The sequence below is a fragment of the Sprattus sprattus genome (assembly GCF_963457725.1).
Source record: "Sprattus sprattus genome assembly, chromosome: 1".
NCBI lineage: Eukaryota > Metazoa > Chordata > Actinopteri > Clupeiformes > Clupeidae > Sprattus > Sprattus sprattus.
Window position 1 is genome coordinate 64,079,137 of NC_137920.1, and position 26,055 is coordinate 64,105,191.

The 26,055-nt window shown below is 41.6% G+C and overlaps 3 protein-coding genes across 3 annotated transcripts; 1 reads left to right on the forward strand and 2 right to left on the reverse strand.

The window, feature by feature from the left end:
- Positions 1 to 705: 705 nt before the first annotated feature.
- mtmr1b (myotubularin related protein 1b) lies at positions 706 to 14,781 on the reverse strand. The gene is made up of 14 exons (XM_080848874.1): positions 14,210 to 14,781; positions 8,896 to 8,971; positions 8,465 to 8,559; positions 8,210 to 8,317; positions 8,008 to 8,109; positions 7,753 to 7,836; positions 7,347 to 7,496; positions 6,481 to 6,669; positions 5,983 to 6,168; positions 5,324 to 5,530; positions 4,723 to 4,815; positions 3,252 to 3,365; positions 2,726 to 2,902; positions 706 to 1,512 (listed from the first exon to the last, which is right to left on the reverse strand). The coding sequence occupies exons 1-14, from the start codon at positions 14,240 to 14,242 to the stop codon at positions 1,360 to 1,362; spliced, it is 1,767 nt and encodes a 588-aa protein (XP_080705000.1). The 5' UTR covers positions 14,243 to 14,781; the 3' UTR covers positions 706 to 1,359.
- A 2,476-nt stretch (positions 14,782 to 17,257) lies between these two features.
- On the reverse strand, positions 17,258 to 18,318 carry LOC308360683 (protein EOLA1). The gene is made up of 2 exons (XM_080832731.1): positions 17,763 to 18,318; positions 17,258 to 17,490 (listed from the first exon to the last, which is right to left on the reverse strand). The coding sequence occupies exons 1-2, from the start codon at positions 18,019 to 18,021 to the stop codon at positions 17,270 to 17,272; spliced, it is 480 nt and encodes a 159-aa protein (XP_080688857.1). The 5' UTR covers positions 18,022 to 18,318; the 3' UTR covers positions 17,258 to 17,269.
- A 1,692-nt stretch (positions 18,319 to 20,010) lies between these two features.
- septin4a (septin 4a) lies at positions 20,011 to 26,036 on the forward strand (the record flags this gene model as incomplete). Its single annotated transcript, XM_080843527.1, has 11 exons — positions 20,011 to 20,376; positions 20,725 to 20,821; positions 21,692 to 21,778; positions 21,864 to 21,987; positions 22,385 to 22,519; positions 22,869 to 22,986; positions 23,214 to 23,315; positions 23,486 to 23,582; positions 23,862 to 24,024; positions 24,581 to 24,680; positions 25,965 to 26,036. The coding sequence occupies 11 exons, from the start codon at positions 20,011 to 20,013 to the stop codon at positions 26,034 to 26,036; spliced, it is 1,461 nt and encodes a 486-aa protein (XP_080699653.1).
- Positions 26,037 to 26,055: the final 19 nt, after the last annotated feature.

The following is a 26,055-nucleotide window of genomic DNA, read 5'->3' on the forward strand; positions in this document are numbered from 1 at the left end:
CATTCTGAGAGTGAGTTCCGGGGTGTGCTATATTCAACGGTATAGTAACTGTACGACCTGTTTTCATCTACCTGAGCGTTCCAAATCAGTGCGCACTCAAAAGAAAATATCTAACAAAGATGGCGGCGTGTTGTGGCTAATGTAGTGGGGAATGTTTCATGTGAATTAAGCTATCTACACGACTTTTTATATGTCTAAATTGACTCGGTTAGTTGTTTCTGTGCTACACGAATGTTGCAGAGTATTGTAAGTCTTTACTGAAAGTCTCGAATATTATTTGTAGGTGACTTTTAGCGCTTAGACCAAAACTCCATTGAAACACACGTAGCTTTTGTGCTAGGCTTACAGACGTGAAGTTCCCAATGCTATTTGTCTGTTGCATAGCAACAGCCACACAAAGGGGGACTATTTTCTCTTGGCTACTGAAATGCGATACACAGTTTGGTGACTAGAACTTTTTTCTGCTGAAAGGCAGCTTAGTGTTTATAATTCAATTGTACTTAATATTTATAAAGCAACCGTGTTATAAAAGCAATAAGGTACTCGAGTCAGTACGGTATCGTCAATAATGTACTTGTTCGAGGGTTTGCCGGCCCTACGATGCGCGTCGGGCCTAACAACTCCCTCGAACAAGTACATTATTGACGATACCGTACTGCCTCTCGAACCTTATTGCTTAAATAATTCAGACAATTATATCAATTAACATGTTTTTTATTAAAAGAACAAGCACCTTTGATTCATCAAATGTAACCCAAAGAGCTAAGACTATGCAAAAACTGCTTACTAACATAGCAAACGCTAAATTATGTAATTTCATATTTACAATTTAAATCTATTTACAAGTGATAATGGCAGAAATATCAAAATAATGCTTATCCAACTGCTAAAAATAATAACAGTCATACACAATAACAGCTCCAACAGGTCAAAAGCATACACATGGACTGAAGTATAAGAGAGATATTAGACTGAATAACATTGCCTCTGGATGCAGTTCCCTTTATGGTTCTACCTTCATTCAGCAATGTTCATACACACAGTAGATACTGTATATATCTTCTTCACAGGTAATAAGATTACTGACACATATGAGAGTTGGAACTGTTTGTGTAAAAAAGACCAGGCTGCTCTACATAAATACAGACTAAATAAATACAGAGAGGATAAGATGTTTCAGAGCCACAGACCTACAATGGTATAGCACTGTGAGCACTTTGGCAAACTTAGGTGACTGGCAGGATGCAAGAATTCCAAGGTTCATTCGAAAAGTGTGTGTGTGTGTGTGTGTTCGGTGTGTGTGTGTGTGTATGTATGAGCACCCAAATGTTCACTCGTTCGTGTGCATACTGTCTGTCTCTAGACTGTGGTGTGCATCGGTGCGCCTGGTGTGTGTGTGGCCGAGGTGGGCTGTGCTGACGAGGAGGAGGCGTCTCTTCGCAGCTCCTCCACTCTCCGCTGCAGCTCAGCTCTCAACACCAGCAGCTCCTTCAGACTCTGGTGCACCGGCACCTTGAAGAACACAACAGAGAGAGGGAGAGAGAGAGGGAGAAAGAGAGGGGGAGGGGGGGGGAGAGGGGGGGAGAGGGGGGGGAGAGGGAGAGGGAGAGAGAGAGTGGGGGGAGGAGAGGGAGAGAGAGAGGGAGAGAGAGGGGGAGAGGGGGGGAGAGAGGGAGAGAGAGAGGGGAGGAAGGAGAGGGAGAGAGAGAGGGAGAGAGAGAGAGAGAGAGAGAGAGAGAGAGAGAGAGAGAGAGAGAGAGAGAGGAAAACAACTAAGGATCATTTCACTGAGGGTTACCTTTCAAAGAAGCCCCTTACTGTGCGATGCAAGTAACATTAGTACACAGGCCCGCAGATACATCACTTTACGTCAGACACACGCATCACCACAACCACTGCTCACGCATCATCAGAGAACAGTACACATATATCACAACAAATGTTTGAAGAAAACCATGTAGAAGCATGACAAATAACACTAAACTTTAAAAACCTATATCACAACATATGCTTGAAGAAACATAAACCAGTCCGATGTCTAGTGTGAATATTCTCTGTGATTCCCTCCCTACGTGTGTTGTGTGAATATTCATATAAACCTTGAAACTGTCTGGTAGGAAAAAGAAGTAGTATCCTATACTGACAATGAGCCAGGCATTCATATCTACAGTACTATAAGGAAAGGACGGACCCCACATTTCAGCAGTGATTGGTGTCACTCCCCTAGCCAACTATATAGGATGAACATTTAGTGAAATGCAATAATCAGCCACCATCAATCCTGTGTACTAATCAGAATCTATAAGGATGAAAGTTTTGAGTTATTCGAGTTCTCTGAAGTGAAAACTGTTGAGACACCAACCATCTCAGCTGATGCATCTGCACACTGAAAGACAAGCACAAAACTTTGCCCGCACCAAATAAACTTCCACTTTGCCCGCACCAAGTAAACTCAAAGTAGCAGAAATTTAACACATGCACAGTGACAAAAAAAAAAAAACATTATATAAAGCCCCATCTTAACAGATGTTGAAAAGTTGTTAATGCCATTGATTCCAGATTTAAACGCTTTAAAGTCTGTTTGACTCCCATTCATTCAGATAGGAGCCTGAAATAGCTGCTAGATCCGTTTGAAAAGATGGCTGCCAAGAGGCGAGACTTGCCAATAAGAACTTTGCTCAGAGGAACACAAATCTGAATTGCACTGAATGACTGCACCACTCACCTGTGGCCTCATCCGTGGGTTCCAGCGCACATAGTAGTTCACCCACAGCTCCAGGTGTCTAGTACTAGCCAGGGGGTACAGGACATGGTGCTCGTAGGCCACATAGAATGGGTTGGTGAAGTCCTCCACCTGGCTGTTGATGTAGGACCACAGGGACACCGTCTTTGCCGGCACCTCCTAAGGAGAAACACAAATGGCAGATATAAAAACGATATCACTCTTACGGCAGTTACAAACAATATTACTCTTGATGATGTTCCTTTAAGCTTCCCTGACCTTGGATATTTTATTATCTGTGAAATTCCCTCTACAATATGTGAGTAATTTACCTTTACATTTAGAACGCAATTTGTGTAGACTGTAAATGCTATACATATTTTGTTCACATTATCCTAGTTTCTTTCTTTTATTTATGTTTTCATTTATTAAGCTGTTCATTATTTAGCTTGTTTTATGTTCATCAGTTCCACCGAAGTGGTTGTGTGTATCATTTAGACATTTCTTTTTAAAAAGCAAAGGCCGGTACTTTGAGTATTCGCTCCTGCTCGCTGTTGTAAAGGAAGGTCCCAAAGAGACAGCTGTAGAGATGGTCCAGCACAGTGATGAGAAACAGCTCATTGAACTCGAAAGCTGAGGGAAACTGTATGAAGAAAAATTTGGTTATTATGACTCACAAGGTTCCTAGATTGAATAAAAGCTACAGTCCAGAAGGATACAACCATTAAGAAATATAACGAAATTACTGCAATTGTATAACATGATTCTGAACAACATCTTACAGTTCTTCTCAGTTGCTTTGGTACATTTCTCGAATCACCTTTAACATTTGCAGAATGAGCAGTTCTGGAAACAATTACTACAAACAAGACAACACAATGGATTACCTGCAAAAGCCTGTAACTTGCTCCTAATCCTTATCCTATATCCTAATACATATATCAACGTGTCAGTGCCACCAGAAAGACACGTACTAGTGTCATTGTTTATAAACAAGACAGTTAAAATGCTTACTTATGTTGTCTCTATAACAGTGTAATCTTTATGTATTTTGTGATATGATCTATGGCTAAAAGGTTTTAATAACAATGATTGAAAATGCACAAGGCTGCATTGCCCTGCAGAAAATGTTCTGTCTGTCGTATATACATTTCAACAGTACAAAGTTACACATTGCTGCATGTTGTTGACTGATTGCAAGAGATTGCACAGGATTCCCATCTATGTTTTTCCTTTTTGTACTGTAATTTGTTGACAGACCAGGTCATTGCGGTGCAGAAAACAAAGACAAGGCTGTTGTACAAAACTGCATACCACAAAGTAAAAATACAGAAATAGACACGATAACAGGAAACAACTGCTGTATGGGGTCCTTGGCCTCCTTGGCCTCTTCTACCTCTTCCTCCGTTACTTTACTCCTCTTCTTCTTCCTGGTTGTTGACCCTGTTCATCTCCTTGTTGTTCTTCCATTGTCAGCACTGGTGACACTGTGCTGTGCTCTATGCTTGTCAGTTGAAGGGTAATGAGATATACCACTGAGCCATTTTAGAGAACTGGTTGAACTCTTCACACATTCCCCTTCATAACAGAAAGCCAAGATTCACCTGAGAGCAATTCATCAATTCAGGAGACATTTACCAAAAAAGTTAAATAGAAAATAAAATATGACAGATTCTGATAACTGGTTCGGCATGAGTTTTGCAATGAACTAAAGGGTAGATGTTTTGGGGGCAAAGAATATTCAACAGAGATCCAGTACAATACTTTTTGATCAACATGACATGTAAGAAACAGAAGACAATTGTACATAATCATTTGCTTGAAGGTGCCAAAGCATTTGGCACCTTCAAGCAAATGATTATGTACAATTGTCTTCTGTTTCATAGTATGCCATGAATGCTAGACCAAGAAACACAATTTGAATACATTTCCTTAAAAAAACAGCCACTGCATTGCCACTAGGGGGCAAGCAAGAGCTACGCTCCAAGCAGATTACCCACCTGTCTGGTCATCTGCCATACACAGTCCATGAACTGGACAAACAGCGGAGAGCGCTCTGAGTTGGCATGGTTCTCATCTCCATGCCCTACACGCTGGAAACAACACAAGACAGACCAGTCAAACCAAAGTGCTATAGCCTAATGACCTAATCCACACCGTAGTCCTCATAAGTACACTAAACAAACCTAGTCACTTTGACGTGGAGAGACTGAAAGGAGGGACCTTATTCATTCTTGTTAGTACACAGGATTGATGGTGGCTGATGATTATTGCATTTCACTAAATTGTTCAAACCTTGCAAACTCAGATGATACTAATGGATAAGGTCCCTTCCTGCACACAGAGGTTAAGTGGTGTCCAAACCATAATTTAAAGCATGTCATGATTACCCTGAACATACACTTGGTAGTGCAATAAAAACTTGAATTGAATTTAATGAAAACAAGAGTGGACAAACATGAATCTGTGTCCCAGCATCACTGTCCGTGCTTCATACTAAAATCTCTCACACTACTCTCCAGGTGAGCTGATCAATGAATACCAAACTAATATATAAAAAAGCAACTTAAAAAAATGTCCCTCACAGCCTTCTGTACTCACTGAGGCAAAGCGGTATCCGAAGCTGAGCCACTCTTTCTCTACGAGGACCTGGAAGCCCCGGAGTGTGCGGTAGTGGCTGTCCAGCATCAGCATGGCCAGCGAGGTGAGCTGGGCTGTGCGGTCCCAGCCGTCGCTGCAGTGGACCACCACTGACGTCTTCCCCGACTCCAGCCTGTCGGCGATGCGTACCGCCCCGACCAGAAGCAACTGGCATAGAGAACAAACGGCTGCTTAGACACTGATAAATGGGCTTGGGGGGGGGGGGGGGGGGGGGGGGGGGCAAAGTTAAACATAAAATGACTTTAAGGACATGAAGTTCAAGGATGACCACAGCTGTCAGTGACAAAATGGCGCACCTATCGCCCAAAATACAAACCAACTGTCACTACAATCAGCAAATCTGATCATCTGCACCATCATCTACAAAATCTACCTGAAGTGTGTACACGGATGTGTACACAAACACTGAAACATCTTTTTACAAATTAATGAATTAGAGATTTTATATTTATAATATATAATTATATATTATTATAGATTAGTGACCAAGAATGAAGAAGAAGGAGGGCAAATTAATATTTACATTAGATTAACATTTAGTGATTTGGCAGAGGAAAAAAACTTGTGAACCCAGTGAACACCCAAAGGCCCCCTCTCACCCGAATGTACTCAAGCCAGTGGGTAGCATCCACGGCTGAGAGCCAGTGAGCCTCGTCGATGGCTGGGTAGACCACTTCCTTCAGCTTCCTCAGAGACTCGCGCATCACGTGGATGTTGGGGATCTCCAGGAAGTTCAGCTCCATGTTGGGGTAGAAACTCTCACTCTCATAGCCACCATCTTTGGCCTACAATCAGGTGAGTAGATATCACACAAAAAAATCTGTTAGGACAAAACTGCTAATTATGTTAACACCGCAGAATGAAGAATAACAACCACCGAATGAATTGCTTTTTACATAAGACACACATGATTAAACACACATATCATTTTTTCCATACTAAAATTTCCAATTATAAGACAATATATAATCGCTTATTCAAATTAGTTGAGAGTTCATCATCTTGTGTATCTTACAATAATGTCCACACATTGAGACAAGAGGAGGTCACTTTCTGAAGCAGAGCACCAGATAGTCTCAAACCAACATCCTTTGCACCTTGTTCGTGTCGGCCACACTGCTCTGCCGTGCATCAAAGATGGTGAGCTTGTGTGACTGGGCGTTGGCGTCCAGTATGGTCTGCAGGTACCGCTCGTCCTCCTTGCACCGACGGTCTGACAGACCCACCTGAGGCTGGCCACAGCGAATAATGGCAGCCTGGCTCTCTGGGTGGATCCACGACAGAACCTGAGGAAGAGAGAAGCCAGTGTCACTGCCAGCACAGAGCTGAATTCTGGGAGATGGCTTGAGCTTAATTTAATTTAATTTAGCAGGATCTATTTCCACTGTACAAAAGCAACAACTTAAAGGGAACCTTTTGGGACATTTCGACAGAAATTGAAACTTATACTACAGAAACTGTAAAAACAGTCCATTTCAACAGTTTATTTACAATTAGCAAGGTAAACAGACACAGGTCTATCTCTGTGGGGTTCCTTTCCATGTTGTCAGATACTTATAATAAGCCTATCAATGACTTAAACAATCAGATTACTTTGACACGGATACTTGCCCCATAGGATTACATTTAATAGCCGTTTTGAGTTTGCCAGTTTTAGCAATACTGGACAGATTTCAATTCAAAACCAGTTTCATTTAAATCACAGACTAAAATGATAACATGTGTTTGCAATAGAAATTATTTTGTAATCATTAAATAATTCAAGGTTCAATACGTGCCCACTGAGTCAAGCATGGGACCTCATTGATCCCAGATGATATGTGTGTGTGTGTGTGTGTGTGTGTGTGTGTGTGTGTGTGTGTGTGAGGGTGTATATTCCTGTGTGTGTGTGTGGGTGTATGTGTGTGTGCGTGTGAATGCACGTGCGTGTGTGTATACAGTCCACCCAAGACACAGAGCTTACTGGAATGCGATGCTTGGCTCTGAAGGTGGCCACTTTCTTCAGCTCATCATCACTGATGCTGGAGGGCACGACCAGCAGAGCAGGGTAGGTGTCGCACACCTCATAACTGCAGTTGATCTTACTGATGATCCAGCTCTCATTGGGCAATCCCTGCCCAACAAACACAACAGAGGAGACTGCTTTGTGCATTTGTGATACAAATGATAAAATACAATTAAACACAAGACATAAAATAGGCTATATTTCCCAAATTACTTTTGTCAATTTAAATTTCTCTTTAAATCATAATGCATATACTTAAAAAAAAAAATACTCTAAGGTGCTGCAAACCCTGCTATAAACACTACTTGGACAGTACTTGGATTACTCACAACAATCTGATCTACTGTTTCACAAATGTCTGTACCTGTCTTTTGTACTCTATTGCAGGGTCATAAACTGTCCAACCATCTTCCGGAAACTTCTCTTGGTACAAGAATGCAAACAGTGGCTGCAAATGGAGAGAACACATCTAAGATGAGTTGACACTAGGTCAGTTTTATTTGGTCACAGAGCCATATATAGTGTTTACCATTGGCATTCACAGCATTCACTGGCTTCATCAACACTTCTACAGTGGGAAGAGAGTAGGGACTAAAATCACATTAGTTTGACTATGTACCAGATCATGAGACAGAGGAAAGGCATATTTGGTCAACATCTCCAAAATCTGCAGTTTACTCTGTTCCTCCTTCTTGTACGCAAATCGTGGGTGTCTTAAGTCCTGTGAAGAAGAGCACAGAAGAACCATAGGAGTCATTTCAGCTCTGGTTGTGGCAAACACCTTTAGTGGTATGTTTCGTGGTCTTCTGTTTCTCACTGACTTTGCACACTATCTCAAGGCCTCTTGTGTTCTCGCCGTGATTCTGCACTCCAATAGTCTCCAAACGACTGATGGCGCCCAGATTCACATCCAGGAGGAATGGAGGCTCCTATCACCACCATTGAACAGATTTTATGTAAGACACACAAAAAAGACAAATACTCATACTTGTATTTTCAAAACAACATGCCATGAGCCGAAGTACAACCAAATCAAGGCAGACAGGAGCAAAATCAAGCAACAAGAAGAGTTTTACCCGAGCCAGGCTTTTGAAGTAGAGTTTGTAGTCGGTGATGGTCAAAGTACCGCTAACAGCCCCAGAAAAGGGGCAAATATACATGACGTCTTTTGCTGAAAGGAGACCAGTTATCTCACAGGTAAATATTCCGTTCAGACAGAGTCATCCTCAAACCAGCCAGACATTTTGTTAGAAACATTTAACACAGAAGATTTCCTAGACACAGCTTACTGTTGTTTTTCAGTTCACAACACCAAAATCGGCATGCTGAAGTCAAAAGAAACTAAATAACATGAAAACCAAGCAATATAGTTTCTTTGCCTCTGAAAGTAGGTCTTATAGGCGAGTGAACCACTTTTTTCGAAGAACAATTAAAAAATGACTGAAATTAAGCATGTAAGCCAGCATAACCAGACAAAATATTAAGCCCCCCCCCCCCCCCCCCTTACCTATGGCTTTGATGGACTCCCCAGGGATACGAGGGGCCTCCTCCATCTGGGCCTGTTTATTCCCATCTCTCAGCGCCTGCCAGACACACCAATGAAGCACACTGCCATGAGAAAATCTGAGGAGCTTCAAAGTATTAATATAGGTATGGACAAGCTAAACACAACACTGCTAAGACTGACATAAAAACCATGCTAAGATTGAAGGAAGACTGAGGAAATGTAATCACATTATATCTAAACTAATATACTAATTGTGAGGGATAGCTGTATGTATAGCTGCAACGGCAAGTTTTTCATCCCCAGATAGACAAGACGATAAAAATCCTCTGACAACTTTGTACTCTGTACAGAATCACTTCACCACAGAGGTACCCACTACACCACGCTAGCAGGCCGAGATACACATACATACACTGCAATCAAATTAGCGTGACATGCTCATTTAGTCTACATGCTAGTATACAAAAAGTAACTCCAAGCTTTCTGAAAACAACTTCTCCAAGACCTTTATGCAGAACATTAAGAAGAAGACACTAGAAACTATTTCAGTACATTCAGTAGGCATAAACGGCACATAAAATCAGTTGATGACAAAATATGAAAGCAAACAAGGTTGCACTTCCTTCCAAGACACATACAACATGTACACACAAGATAGATATGGCTAAACAGTGGCTTGCAAAAGTATTCAACCACCCCTGAAAGTCATCCCCATTTTTTACATTTACTAAGGATACTTACACATATCTTTACAAGCAGTATTTTCATTGCAAATATGTATGCTCTAGTCACTAGAGTCTACTGTCTTTCCAAAGGCAACCAATTTTATTTGTCTGCTAACAATACAAATTAATTAATAAAAAATTGAAATATATTACTACCATAAGTATTCAATCCCCTGTGCTTTTGAGTTCCAAATTAAGGCCAATGACAAATGATTTGACAATAACTAATCATAATTAGGTTCTACCTATGAGTGGTTAAAGTAGACACCATCCCTCAGGATATAAAAACCTCTCTGTCTAAGGGTCATCAGCCAAGCTGTGAAATAACAGAGGACATGAGGACTAAAGAGACCAGGCGGATAAGTGAGCTAAAGATTAGATAATACCCAAGTGTTTTGATGTCCAATTGAGCACCATTGGGTTCATAAGAAGAAAGTGGAAGTTGCATCACACCACCCAGTGCTGGGTTTCCAGATAACGGTGTCTCTTAGCGTTAGACTTGAGAGGTATACCCTTGTGGTTTACTTTTCTACACATGTTTCCAAAACCATCTCTTAAAAGTTCCCTGAAGAGAAACCTTCCTACATATTCCCTAAGAGGCTGAATCCATGAATCCATGTTTCTGGCATCAATTATTGTCATTCACATGGGTTTGAGTGAGTGTGAAGTGAGTAGGCATATGACGGACACGACTCAGATTAGAGTGCAAGGGATCATTAATAGAAAGGTTAGATGCTACTTGTTTGTATTCACATGGGATTAAAAAAGAACTGCTAATTAATTTATGCCGCTGTTTTTTTCTTTTTATTTAATGAAGCAGAAAATGTAATGCAACATATATATTGGTCTTACATCGCAGTCAATGAATAAGTCACAAACACATTTTTTGTCTCGAAAATGTTTGTCTTATCTGAAATGTGTTAAGGTATAGGGTGGTCCAGACCAACCTTGCAGATGTATCCCAGAAGGTATACTAAGCTTATAACATTCTGGGAAACCCCTTGAAACGTTAAGGTACAGCTTAAAGTATAATTTACGAATGACGTAGGCAGCAATAAGAAGGCTTTGAAAAACCCTGCCCCGATTCCTTGTAGAAAAGGCTATTCCCCCAAACCAAGCCTCCAAGGATGGATGGTAACTGGTGAGGGGGGCCACCAAAGTCCAGCCGTCACCCCAAAAAATCACCAAAATTCAGTGGCTGGAATTAAGGCGCTGGTGCAGAAGTCAGGAATCTTAAGAGCTCTCCATAAAACTGGACTATTCGAGGGGGGCAAAAAAAATACATTATTTTAGAAGATACCCATTAAAGTATGGAGGTGGTGTAAGATGTTGGAAGGGGTAGTATGGTCATATAACCCAGAATAGGACGTCTGGCCAATCCTCAAAGTGCTGTGCTACGAGTGAAGTAAATCTAACAATGGCAAAGCTTCAAGAAACACCATCCAAGTCGTGAAATATGGCAGTGGTAACATCATGATGTGCGAATATTTTTCATCTGCAAGAACTGGGAAACGTTTTAGAATTGCTGGAAGAATGAATAAAAATGAATCTATACAATATCACAATAAACCCTGTTGCAGTCTGTTAAGTTAAGTTAACTAAGGTTCGGGTAGGACAACGACCTAAGGCATAAGGCTAAAGCAATACTGAAGTGGCTTAAATACATTAAATTGAATATTTTAGAATGGTTAGGTCAACAGCCTGATCAAAAGCCTACTAAGAATCTGTGGCACTACAATTCAGGACTGCCAAACACTGCAGTACAATGTGCAAAGCCCACTTCAAATAGACTTTAGGCTGTTATGGCAGCAAAGGGGTTCTTAACCTCAATACTTACGCAAGCAGAATCATTTCGTTTTTTATTTGTACTTTTAGTAGACAAATAACTGATTTAGCCTTTAGAAATAGTCACTTTCTTAACCAGAAGATAGTGATGACTTTCAGGGGGGTTGAATACATTTGGTAGCCGTTGTATATTCCAAAAGAAATACAGGAGAGCTGTTGAGTTTTGCACTCCCTGAATCAGCAGAACTGTGTTCCATTCTGGAGCACAGCAAATAATATCCCTTGACCACCAGAACATAAAACAAACAGTGAGAGCACTACTGTAAAAAGCACTCTAGAATTCCGGTTGAGACCCACCATGCAATCAAAACAGACCCTGAAATTAAAAGCTAATTCTCCAGGCCAAACAAGAGTGAAGGAATTACTTAATGGCAGTCTTGAATTTCACAGGCATTCACCTGCAATGTTAGTTCCATTTCCAACTTGAAAACACAAGGCTTGTTGCTGTATCACCCCTTAAATTGGTGCAATGATAATGGCCATGTGGTGGTTTATTTAAGCAATAAGCCCCAAGAGGCCGTGCTTTGCGCTGATTTTAGAACAGGTAAGGGAGTTGTTAGGCACGACGCGAAGCGGAGTGCCGTTAAACCCCCTTACCTGTTCTAAAATCAGCGCAAAGCACGGACTCGCGGGGCTTATTGCTTTTCTAAACCTGTTACTACACATATTTTATATGGTTTCATAAATAAAGACAATTCAATTTAAGAAACAATAGTTTAATGATAAACCGTCATTCTTCCGCCACTAAAAATTATAGTTCCTAAATAAATCGTTGCCACGCAACCCTTGAAGCAACGCAACAGCCAGATGGAACACTGGGTATGAAATGCGCTATATGAATGCCTTGCCATTCGCTGCGCAGTAATATGGAATGTAATCAGGTCAAATTGTAAGGTAATGCTGGATTTTACAACGGCTTTTAGCCAATCACAATCAAGGATTTGAACAATCAGGTTTAGAAGAGAAAAGCTGGCCTGATTGGAACTTGAGAACACAAGGCTTGTTGCTGACCAGGTTTGTTGCTTGTTGCTGTATCACCCCAATATGAGCCTATCCAATCCAACACTCCATAACGTACAGACCACCAACTACAAGGATCTGAATGTCTAAATAAAATGAAACAAAGAATAAATACTTATATAAATGTACTTCAGCAATGAACTTCAAGGAAAAAATTTAGATACAATTAAAACTCTTTAGCCTTTATTTGACAATGACTTAGGCACAAACACACATATATCACACAAGAACTATGTCATCTGTAGTAAAGCCAAGACCACCACCACCCCTTTCCCAGCCCTTCCACATGGGAACAGGCTGGAGAAAGTTAAACCAGACCAAGCTAGCTCAGGCCTTGCGGGGCCACAGCTCCACAGGCCTTCTCCGCCCAGCACGGTACGGCGCAGTGACACGGACAACTGGCAGGCGTCCAGCGCTGTGGAGAACTCCGCCCTTCTCCTAGGGCCCAGCTGTGAGTGTTACACCGCATTAGAATGCTAGGCAAACACACACGGCCGGCAGGGAGAGCGTACAAAGGGCTCATGGATCTGGTTATTGTTCACCATGGCTACTAATGCTATCAAAAGGGAGAGTGGGGATATTACTCAACAACTCTTAAATCCGTGCGATAATAATGGCCATGTGGTAGTTAACGAGAAAAGCTGGCCTGATTGGCAGCACTTACATTGAACCATAGTTGCGATTGGGTTTACACCAGTGAATCATTGGGGTGTGTTTTCATCTGACAGAAATTCAACTGTAAGCATTTGGTCTGCAGAACGTGTCAAGATCCTTGCGTTTGCTGACACATGGTTACTCTAACATTGGTTTAAGTTAGAGCGTTCCAAAGTGACAACCATCTTGAACAGAAGTTCTACAAATATTCTCGTTTAAGATCCATTTACTGCCACTGTGACAACGTTTCAAGAACCACCATATACAGTAATTTGATTAATGGTGTCTGCAAATGAGATGGCAGTGAGTATCTAGTATCTAGGAATATCTAAGTAACTCGTCTAACTACCTTAGTCTGGTATTAAGTTGCACTTCTCTTGGACTGTTCAATTTTGCAGCTGCACTTTTCCAAGTGGAAGCAAGTGAAGTAACTTTACACATTAGATTAGATACATGACTTAAAGGGTGAGACAATCATTTCCTTTGTTTTTATTCAAATGTTTTATGTGGAGGTAAGTAGGGCTGGCAAATGAAAAGGTGAATTATGAAACAATATCAAGAAGCATGCAGAGGGCCACAATTACAAGTCTATTGACATTCTTTAATCTTTAGGGCAATGGAATTGAGTTATGAGGGATTGCATGTTCATGAAAAAAATATTTGGCACGTCACTTGCATCAAGAGCTGGGTGTGGAAAAATGTTTTAATCTGCGGCATTGATAAAGACACTCAGACATAACAGGGGTAGGTTAAACATAGTTACCGTATTCAACATGGAGACAAAACAAAAGTTGCAGATGGTGCCAACCATAATGATAACTCAAGACCTCAAGCTGGTGCTGTGATATTTACAGTATGTATACAGATCAAATTTAAGAAAATGAATCACTCTTCTATTAGCAACACATTTATGGAATCCCACACGAGGGATGACTGGGATCGATGGGGTTCTGTTCTAGTGTGGGGCGGTGCCACATAAGGGCTATGTCCAGAGTTACTATGGGATGGATGATGGATACGTTTTGGATGTTCTGGATGGTCTTTGGGGAATGTTTAAGGAGAGTTCCTACCTTGTAATCACGAGCCATTGGTTCAGGTGCCATGGGTCTTGAGATGGTAGCTGCTATTAGCTGTTTGCACCATTCAACGTGTGATCCTGTAGGACTGGTGCAGAAAGGATGTGTCAATTTAGGATGATCAATGTGTGCTTAACAACTGTCTTTCGCCTCTGGTCCAATCAAAAAAATACTATGCCATGCAAATGACAGAATCAGTGCAGTTGATAATATATATATTAAGTGCAAATGCTGGCACAACTATCTCGAATTGGAATTATTAACTTTAAAAATGTCATTGTTTGGTGGGCAAGGCTATTGCCTATGATAGAAAATCAAAAGTACCTAAGATCATCAAATGCGGTAGGCCTTCATATCATATTTCTGCTGTGACATTTCTGTTAAATGAGTTACCGTGCCAACAGGTTTGCAAAACACACGACTTCAGGTTTTGTTTTGGCTTTAAGTACTGTACAAAATCTACACTTTGAAGCAGCTGTCTTCAGACTACATGGCATATCGATGTCACACTCAAGGCTATAACTTTTGTAACCCCTAAACGTCGACTCGCCTGTCAAGTGTCTCGATGCTGGGATGTCTGGAACCAGTTCCCCCTAAAGTCCTAGGCTTTCGACTCGAACTCGCCTGTGACGCGGTGTAATCGGTTCCGTGTTTATCCATGTCAGTAGGTTCCAAGAAAAAGTTGTCCTTATCTACTCATCTGTGCCTTAAGACTTTTTTGTATGAAGGTAGCGAGGGGCTGTGATTTTCTTCTTTATCCAACCTCCAGACTCTTCAGACTTGCCCACGTCATCGTGACTGATACAGCGCTTTGATTACCCAAAATGCATTGGACAAAAACAATTCGGGACCTACTTGCTCAAGAGCGCAACATCTAAATTTGGAGAGACTGATGGCTTGTTTAATCTGTTGATTTTTCATTCATGTAATTTATTAAATGAATATAATTTAATTCTTCTTATACGGCCAAGGTACATAAATATTTGCATTTAGTCTGGGCTAATTTGTGCGTTACATAAAACTCGCAAAACATCGCCATTAAGCCTGACATTTATTATATTCGAGTTCAAGGATTAATAATATTTCAATATTGTAGGTAGGCTGCTGAAGCAATTTTTGCAGTTGTCTTTTTAAAGAATCGAAACACTGTAGATAATTAAACAGCATTGTTCACTAATGGTAAAGATGTGTTGCACTGGAACTGCTTTTCAGGTAGGCTCTATTTAAATCATGTGGGCCTATTATATTGTTTATATTTTTTAAAGAGTGTATCGTCATTTTGTCCAAAATAATCAACTGTCATGTAGGCTGGCCTACTTTAGGCACATGCTTGTTGCTGGCCAAAAATAAGTCCCTATCCACAATAAAACTTTTTTAGAAAGCTAAGATGCTTCAAATAAATAAATGACTGTATTCTACAGCATCGATGAAACAATAATGACGTTTGACTTAGCGTTTTGATTGTTTATGGCGTCACATCAAAGAACACATTTATTAAGAATATTCCTAAAGTTTGGTTTAGCCAGCCAGTAGTCTTTTGCAAAACAATACCTGCAGTAACATTTTAGATCTGCCTCCCTGTAATGCAATGTCCGAAATTAGTCCGGATATACCAGCAAAAGCTGTGGATGTCGATTTTTGGAGAGGAGGACAAACCTACCCAAAATTATTTAAAAATAAGAAGGGATCAAGACAAGTGTGACTCAATTGTCACCACTACAGATCCCTTAGTGGATGAGGACCAGGAGCTGAGATCTACCCTGGAGAAAGCAGTATTCAGAGTGCTGTCAGAAGAGGTGATTGTCAAGAAGCCACGCCTTGAGGAGCAACTAAACCAAGATGTTGTTGAAGTTGCAGATGAAGTTCATGTGTTCACCCTACTATTTCCAAAGAAAATGTGGTATATTGTTGAGAATCCAGAATTTAAGTCGATTGGATGGGACGAAACTGGAATATATGTTGTCATTGATGAGAACCTTTTTGTAAAGGAGGTGCTTGAAAGGAAAGAACCCCCAAAACTTTTTCACACCAAAAAAATCCACGGTTTTTACCGTCAGCTCAACATGTATGGGTTCAGAAAGGCCGGCTCACTCTGGGACAGTGCTGCTTCACTGACCTGCTTCATGTCCGAGCCAAAATGGGTCACCAAGGTAAGATTAGATTGTATGATTAGACTCTCCTATTTGATTTAAATGCTATGGATGTGATATGACTGTATTCTAAAAACTTGTTTTTCCTTATGTAGCTAGAGTGTTATCAACACTGCAGCTTTCGCCGTGGGTGCCCAGACCTTCTATGCCTGGTGAAGAGATCTCTGAGGAAACCCTACTTGGGGGTGGTATTAGGTACAAGTGTCACAAAAGAAACCCCATCAGGCTCAGGGCAAAGAATTGCCAAGCCTCTTCAGACCATGCCAGCTATAGGGACATCACCTCTTCACACGTCCATCTCAGCTCCTGGTCCAAGTTCTCAACATCTGAGTGGAATGACAGAAGTTGGCAAAAGATGCATGGCAAAGAAGAGCAACTACCCAACCATCCTGGCAGCCGATTCCATCATGACACCGTGCACTTCTAGCTCTCAGTCTATGCTCAAATAATTTCCTATGGCCGCGGCTGTGGAGGAGCCAGTTTCCTCTCTGAGCCGAGATGTAGACTACCTCCAGGAGCAGAAGGCAATCTGGCTGTCTCTAAAGGTGATGCTGGCTATGACCCATGTTCTCTCTGCCACTGCGGCACCCAACATTCAACAAACCCACAATGGCAATGGCATCAACAGCCATGATGGTCGTCCTCCAAATTCCTTTGGTTGACACTCAAGTTTACCCTAGCACAGATTCATGACATTTTCATATTTTTTCAGATGTATTTATGATAACATTTATACTTTTTGGATATAATAAAAAATATGAAGCATTTCAGACAATTCTGGCTAACTTATTTCTATGGAAGTAAGATGAAGAGGCATATGACCAAAGAAGATTCTGGAATATGAACATATGAAACACATTTATTTAAAGAAAGAAACAAAATGTTGTTACAGCAATGCGGTTAATCAGCCGCTGGCAGAGGGGAGTAACTTCAATGGGATATCTATAGTCCATTTGTCTTTATGTCCTCGAGCATAGAGCGGTTGCTGAAGCCAGCGAGGGTTGGATAGACGGGTGAGGTATTTCTGGGGCAGTCCTGTCAGAACCGCTGCCCTCTCAAATTCCTTCAGCTCAGCCTCCGTTTGATCTTCGGGACAACACCAGGTGTCCCCGACCTCCACCAAACCTGGAACCAAAGAACAATACAGAAACATTCTTTTGGGAGATTTTATTAATGTTAAATAGCCTGTCTGATGGATATATGACCACAGTGAGGAATCAGATTCCCAAAACTGGACAAGCTCACAACCTGTAAATGGCAAGAGAGATTGAATAAACCAGAGTCCTAGGTGTAGACTACCTTATAAACTGATGATTCATTAACTGCTTGACTGACTATAGTTACATTGAATAACATCCATGCAATTGATCAAGTGAAAATAAGAAACACGGTCGAACCTGCAACAACTCCTCTGCCAAATCTTTCGCCAGAATCCAGAAGTTCTTGTATCTGCCTGTCAGTCATTCCCAAAGGCCCTGCAAGCATATCTCTCCACTCATCGCATTCCCAGTCCTTCTGAGCGATGTGAATTGCAAGAGTACAGTTCCTCATCTCAGCCAAAAGAGGTCGCCACCGCGTCTCGATTGTTTTCACTCCATTCAGGACAAAGCCTGCATAGGGCTGTCTGAAGGATAGGCAACCTACTTGTAAAGTCATGTTATACGTCTGTGATTACTACCTGTATTAACTGTTGCAACTCATAACGAATTCCATCGGTTAGTTGAAGCACAGAATAGGCCTATCTGAAAAATGATGCCTGGATGGTGGACCATGAAAGAACTACGATAATGTTTGTAAGGAGCTTGATGCATGAGCGCATGTCCAGGCTATTCGGAAGTAAACAGACGAGCTTATGAGCAGCGAAAGCGAATTCAATAATTAATTGATATACATTTTCTAAATATTATAGACATAACACCGCAAACGAGATAGGTAACTGCATAGTCATACCAGCCAACAGTGTTGACAACGAAAGGCGCCAACTTCCGGGTATCATAATAAAAGTTTTCTCAGCTAGATTTTTCTAAGACCAATATCCATAAAGCAGGTTACAAATGCCAGTCACCATTCTATGAGCTGCCTTGTGCGATTAAATCTCAAGTTACTAATACGTCAAAAAAAAGAACGAATCCAAAAGTTACAAACATCACACGCCGTAGCATAGGCTACTCATTTAGTTTAATTAAAATGTTAAAACGCGCAAGTTTATCTGTATGTAGCCTACCGCCCAAAGAAGGGACACCAAATACCAAATGTTTTACGGTATGCATATGTTTCTACTACAATGCAAATGCAGGAAAAGATCTCAAGTACTGTTATTTTCAATAGGCAGCCATATACGTCACATGGGTCTCAAACGGTATGTAAATCCACTTCAGTCCGCCTGCCTCAGGCGCTGCCGTCATGGTCAGTGATATCAGTGGGGCAACTGTATGGAATTAAGTTGCGCTGATTCATTATAGAGTTGTATTTTCATGGAAGTGTTTGTTTCTATTTTAGGTTACCGACAGTAACAGTATTCTTAAACGTCAAGAGTTTGGGAAGAGGGTCCTGTGTGCAAAGAAATAGGTTGACAGCATTATTCTATGTAAACTTTACTGCACGGCCAAAGAATGGAACGTTCTTCATCTGCCCATAGATTTAGGAACTCCATGTACAGGCGAGGTGAGTGATGAAAGTGTGATATATAAATATCGATATTTCGAAATGCACAGAAGTAAGTAGCCTACATTGAACCAGGTTACATGTTTGCGGAACACATGGATGGCGTTGCCATCAGACTATTAATTGCGTGTTACTTGTTTTCCCTCCTTCCATTGTGCCTTCTTTTGGGATAGAAGCTGAGGTATGACACATGCAAACTTAGTTAAAACTTACAGGCTTATTGCACCAATGTGTTTCTCCCTAGATAGATAAAACACAGTATAGAATGCATAAAAGTCATTCCTCCACCCCCACCCTCTCTTCCACCTTCACCATGCTGCATGAGGAGATCAGAGCATTAGTGCTAGAGAATTAACCAGGCTCGAATGGGGTTGTGGGTAATTAGAAGTGACAGGTACGACACAGACTCACGCAGTGCTTACAGAGGGAACATTACTCACCAGGTATAATTTCACCCTGTAGTATGCACAGTGAAGGCTATGAAATTCAGATTTGAATACACATTTCCCTGAAGTCTTGGATGTCTTTATTGCGCACAGTCCAAATATGCAAAGCATGGCAAGCAGTCCAGCATACATCACCATTTTGAACAACAGACTAATCCTCTCAAGCACGGTAAACAAAGCAAACATTTACCGTTTTAGATTGTGAGACTTCAAGAACAAACTCTTTTCATGTCTGGCCCTTTCTTCTACTCTCCTCTTCCTCTCCCACTCCCTGTGTGGAGTCTGTCTGGTTCCTGTTGCTTAGATTGATGCAGTGCCCATGATTTCCCATGTAATGACTTAATTGGATAAAAGTTTGGAGGACCACAAGGCCAGGCCAAATCAACAGCTCTTAAAAACGTTTACTTTTCCACCCATGTGTATTTGGTCTGCTGTGTACAGTGTGTGTTTTTTGAAAACCTATGTCTTGGATATATCAGAATCAGAAAAATCCTCACTGCCAGTCAGTTCTCTGTTAGTCATATAGTAAACACAGATGTCTAAAATTACTAATGATATAGTGTCTAAATACCAAGAAAGTGACTTTTCTGCTCATCAGCTGTCAAACTTATCCATCGACGACCCCGAGGACGCCGAGCTGGCCTACACCATGCGGGACATGCCCCCGCGAGTGGTGCACACATTCCCTCGCGATATCCCTGTCAAGGAGGGCAGTTCTCGCCCGCACACCCCCGGGACCCCAACTCGTGGCAGCAGCTCCATGGGCCGGAGCTACCTGGAGTCCGAGCCAGAGGGCCTGCGGAGGTCCCAACTGAGCTCCATGAGCTCCCTGGACTCCTCCGTGAGCCCCTCACGCTCCAAAAGCCCATGGGGGAGATTTGACCCCTATGACTCTGCTGAGGTATGATGTAATTAGTAACCGGAGATACTCTGCTGAGGTATGATGTAATTAGTAATCGGAGATAGCGGCTGGTAATTGAGTGTTGCGTTTGCGACCCCATATCCATGCTTTTGAATGAGTTACATTCAATTGTAATATGTGGAGGAGACAAACAAATTTGATTCTGCTAAATATCATTAAACCATAAATAGCCTTTATGTTATATATATTATGTAATAAATAAATCATTTCTGTGTAAGATACATGTAATCATGCTTCTATTACACTACAGTTAGAATTGCCTGTAATCAAATACCAAATATCTCTGCTCAAAGATGACAATGTTGTTCTCACTGCCTGTCGTTTCAGGACCAGGATAAGGAATATGTAGGTTTTGCTACACTGCCAAACCAAGTGCATAGAAAGTCTGTGAAAAAGGGCTTCGCTTTCACGCTAATGGTGGCAGGTAATATGATTGTTTTACTGGATCTATAGATGCCATTCACAAATAGAAAAAAATGAAACATTTGCATTTAGTCATTTAGCAGACGCTCCAAAGCGACGTAGAAAGGAGAAAACAACATTAGGAATGTAACTACTGTAAGTGCAAGTTAAGTAGCACATCCTTACACTAAGGCCCAATCCCATTTCTCATCTCTACCGCTACCCTTACCCCTACCCCTTCGCCTTCGCTTTTTCAAACGGAGCGGTAGCGGAAGGGGTTGAAACGCTAGCCCTTCGAATTGGGATAGCACTTCAACAATTACGTACGTCATCAGTACGAAGCGTTGGCTGTTACGTTACCGGAGAGCGACAGCTGTCACTCACCAGACATAAACAAACATGGCGCCTGCAGCTGTTATTTACACAATGCAACATTTCATCAAACTAGTTTTAAAATCATGAATTACAAAGAAAATATTTTTATTTGTGTGATGCATTCCCTGCTGTTTCCGACATTTTTAAATGGACTCGCGCGATGTTTGTTCTTTAATGATCACGGGTTCGCAATGCATTGAGGGAAATCAGTCTACCCCTCCGTTTGAAGTGTGCCCTCGGAAAATCTCCGTTTGGAGCGGTAGAAAGTGCTTCCCCTTCCCCTACCCCTCTGTCTTAACGTGAATTGGGACAGCCCTACCGCTCCACATGAACGCGCAAAACGGAGGGGAAGGGGAAAGACGAAGGGGTAGCGGGAGAAATGGGATTCAGCCTTATTATGCTATTTTAAAACTTATAAAAACGTATGCTATTATAAAACTGATATGTGTTTTTGGAAATATCTGAAAGGCATATAATCAGTATGCCTCTATTTCTATCAACTGTGTGTCTATTTTAGGAGAGTCAGGCTTAGGGAAATCCACCCTGGTTAACAGCCTCTTCCTCACAGACCTCTACAAGGACAGGAAAGTGCTAAATGCTGAAGGTAAGGCAGATATGACCAATCTATAACATGCACAAGACCATGGTCAATTGTTGTCAATCACACGCCATCTTATCTATGTCTTTAGAGAGGATCATCCAGACAGTGCAGATCACGAAGCACACAGTCAGCATTGAGGAGAAGGGGGTCAGGCTGAGGCTAACCATTGTAGACACACCTGGCTTTGGAGATGCTGTCAACAATACAGAGAGGCATGTGTTCTCTTTCTTTTCAGATTTCAGAAGTGGAGTGTATTCTAAATTAAACAATTGTTATGTATATATCAAAGTATTGATTGAACTGAGTTTTTCGTAAGTAGACCTGAAACAGCAAATGGCATTTCCAAGGAAAGTCAGAGAGAGGTATTTTCTTAGTAAGCCTTCACACTTCCTGCTCACCCGATGCCTAGATCCCTTAACCCTTCCTCCTCTACGTAACTCCCTCTGGCACTTAATCAGTGTCCTGCCTTCTTATCACCTACTTATCAAATGTTGTTATGATGAGAGGATAATCACTCACTTATGTAGAGCATATGTTTTAATATAATAAATACGTATTCAGTTCACATGCCATATTTGTAGTTCATTATTTCTCTGCATTCATACTCAGCTGGAAGGCAGTGGAGGACTACATTGACCAGCAGTTTGAACAGTTCTTCAGGGACGAGAGTGGGCTGAACCGGAAGAACATTCAGGACAATCGTGTGCACTGCTGCCTTTACTTCATCTCTCCCTACGGTCATGGGTACAATCCACATCCAGCACTGAAACCATTTAAGAACCTGTCATGATATTTAAACATGAACTGTTTTTTACGAATTATTGAAATGTAGCCTTTGGTTCAGTGTAACTCTTGTTTTTTGCGGCTATGATATATTAAGTGGATGTCTGTAAAACTGTCATGTTTGATACTTTGAAAAAAAATTTGACAGTGACAAATGTGTCATGCTTTTTGGGGTCAGATATTAGTGTTTTACTATTTGGCAGCATAGTTGATATTCTTGGTCTGGAAATAGACTACTATGTAAAAAGGCAAAAGGATTTGTGTAAATCAGTATATGCATCCCTAACATTTGCCTTTCCCTGTGTCTTAGTTTGAGGCCACTGGACATTGAGTTCATGAGGGCCCTCCATGGCAAAGTTAACATCGTACCTGTCCTAGCAAAGGCAGACAGTCTTACTCCAGCTGAAATCAGGAGGAAAAAGATTAAGGTAGTGTTCAAAGGTTTGTGTGTGTGTGTGTGTGTGTGTGTGTGTGTGTGTGTGTGTGTGTGTGTGTGTGTGTGTGTGTGTGTGTGTGTGTGTGTGTGTGCGTGTGCGTGTGCGTGTGCGTGTGCGTGTGCGTGTGTGTGATTATGTTTTAAAGCATGTATCTTTGTGTGTTTGCATGTGCATGTGTACTTGTATATGTCATCAGTCTGTCACTCTGGATGCTGCAGATCCGAGAGGAGATAGAGAGGTTTGGGATCCACATCTACCAGTTCCCTGATTGTGACTCTGACGAGGATGAGGACTTCAAGCACCAGGATCGGGAGCTGAAGGTGCTTATGTCTTACGGAGGAGGAAGCATGATAGGATATTAAAATAAAGCAAAGTCTAGAAGGCTTTACACCAGGCAGTCTAGTCTGGTTAGCTCTCAATATTAAATTGACTAATTATATTTAAGGTCTTATACTACTGGTGGTGTACTCAGTGTGCCTTTTACCCACAGGAGAGCATACCATTTGCAGTGATAGGCAGCAACATGCTCTTTGAGAGCAAGGGCCGGAGATTCAGGGGCCGCATGTATCCATGGGGTGTCGTGGAAGGTATTTCAGTCAGACATGCGTCAAATTAAACACAGATACATATGCAAAGAAAAATCTTACACATGTACACACAGGCAGAATAAAACGTGCAAAACACACATACAGGACAGAGACACATCTATGTATGCTTACACATACAAAATCTACCCCCTATCTCATGAAACATAATAGCACTCTTGCTAAGGCTTTTAATAACTAACACATAATATAACTAATATGTTTGCTGTTACACCTTGTATCTCTGGCATCTGCTTTAAGTACTCTTGTCTCGTGTCACAGTGGAGAATCCCGCTCACTCGGACTTCCTGAAGCTCAGGAACATGCTGGTGCGCACTCACATGCAAGACCTGAAGGAGGTTACCCGGGAGACGCACTACGAGAACTACCGGGCCCAGTGCATCGAGAACATGACCCGCATGGTGGTCACGGAGAGAAAGCGCAGGTGAGAGGGCAGGACAGGGGGCCGTGGGAAACTCATCCAACACTGGGTCTCTTCACACAGATATGGAGTCCTAACAGTCGTGATCACTGCTGTCAATCACATAAGGCACGTGAGCCGGCAGAACATGGGCCGGTTCCCAACTGAGGCTAGAGGTGAAACATGTATTATCACAAACGAATATCCAAAAACCTTCAGTCACTGCAAACAAACCCATTACCATACTGACCCACCCAGCTGGAGTTGTGTTTGTATTCACATAGAGGTGTGTGTGTATCAATGTGTTTGTATGGTGTTTACCTATAAGGCACAGGATTACAAATTTGTATCTGCCACTGCAAAGGCTAAAGGAAGATAAAGATCTGAGACAGCTAATAGGCATTCTGTTTAAATAGCTCAATTAAAGGAGCTCAAATTAACAAACTTTAATGTAAAGAGAGGAGCCCATGTTGAACTTAATGCATATGTGTGATGTAAATAGAAATAGATAAGCTGAAATGAATAAGCATAAGATTCAGGTCTCATATGTTTAACTTTGTCCTGTGGGTGTGTCCTGTAGCCTGTGTAGCAGACTGAGGGAGAGCTCCTCTGACCTGCCAATCCCACTGGCCCCAGTGGACAGCGAGACCGAACGACATATATGGGAAAAGGACGAAGAGGTATGTCCTGCCATAACTACAATGTTCTCTGTGAATGGGGCCGGTCCATCCTGTATGAGAATCAAAACGCATACCCAGTGGAGGCAGAGGTGGAGTCTCCTTTACATTTTACATTTTAAGAGCCTGAGTGCTGACGGCACAGCTCAAGGGAGACTGAACTCTGTTTGAACAATGTTGAAAACTAGACGTACCGCACGGTGGGGCATAGTAGGACTTCCACAGAAATTACAAGATATTTTCCGTTCCAAGAAAAGTGAGTTATCGTGAATTATTACATTTCTGGCAACAATAGACAAAAAAATTGTATATCTCTCTGAGTGAAAATCTAAGGAACTATAGTTTGTGGATGTGTCAGATGTAGCAGAATATAATAAAGATGTGAGCAAATGTAGCCAAGTATAAGCATACCAAATTTCAAAATTTGAGCTTAAATGGTTCTTGAGATATTAAAATGTGTCAGTTGCAGTGCCCACTATGGACCAAATGTCACAAAAGTTGGGTTGCTTCCAAATAATGTGGCAGTGATGAGGGTGTCAAATCACAAGATATTGGCTAGTTACTTTGTACATCACTCACTAGGTGGCGCTACTCCACAAATAATCTGGGATCATGCGCCTTCTAGAGGCCAGCTTGGAATACATTTTTTTTTTTATTTGTGGCTAAACTGTTTTAGAGCTATTGCCCCTGTTTTCTAGCTAAAAGTGCTTTGAACTTACCCTACCCTTTGACCCTTCAGGGGGTGTTAACACGAAGGGAAATACACACCTAGGGACACAAACGTTACATTCCGTATCAGAAGTGTAAGTATATGATATTGCCGCCCAAAACTTGGTGGGGGGAAAAAAGAAAGAAGCAGAAGAAAAAGATATTTGATAAATACAACTCCGTTTCAGACACTTCATTGTGAGTGTGTACCACATTGCCCATGGTTTTCATTACTGCCAACAGCCTCTGGCAATAACTTTTTTTTACCAGGGACCACCCCATCCCTAGCTCCACTCAAAAATGTGGAGGGGGGGCTCCAGAATTAAAATGTGAATTGGTCCTTAAAAAGTCCTACAGGGTGGATGTATGTCACTGTTTGCATGTATGTGTATGTGTTTGTATATCATTTGTGTTTGTGTGTGTCCACATCGGCACACGCGTGTGTATGCGTTAATAGACATGCTTTGTTTGCATACATATACTGTATGTGTGTGTGTGTGCATGTGTACACCCACATATACAGTATGTATGTGTTTGTTATCGATTCTTCTGATCAGCTTCCTCTCCTCCTTTCTGCAGCTGCGGCGGATGCAGGAGGTCATGCAGAGGATCCAGGAACAGATGCAGCTTACCCACAAAGACGGGTTCTAGATCTAAAACCCTCCCCTTT

Bases quoted from the DNA above. Each gene is read 5' to 3' on its own strand.
- mtmr1b (XM_080848874.1), bottom strand. From the start codon at position 14,242: ATGGCACCTGAACCAATGGCTCGTGATTACAAG. The intron at 8,318-8,464 runs GTAAAACTCTTC...TGGTGGTGATAG, and splicing joins ACTTCAAAAGCCTGGCTCGG to GAGCCTCCATTCCTCCTGGA. The intron at 6,670-7,346 runs GTAAGCTCTGTG...TCTCTTCCTCAG, and splicing joins GAGCCAAGCATCGCATTCCA to GTTCTGTCGTGGATCCACCC.
- LOC308360683 (XM_080832731.1), bottom strand. From the start codon at position 18,021: ATGACTTTACAAGTAGGTTGCCTATCCTTCAGACAGCCCTATGCAGGC. The intron at 17,491-17,762 runs GTTCGACCGTGT...CTTTGGTTCCAG, and splicing joins TGGCAGAGGAGTTGTTGCAG to GTTTGGTGGAGGTCGGGGAC.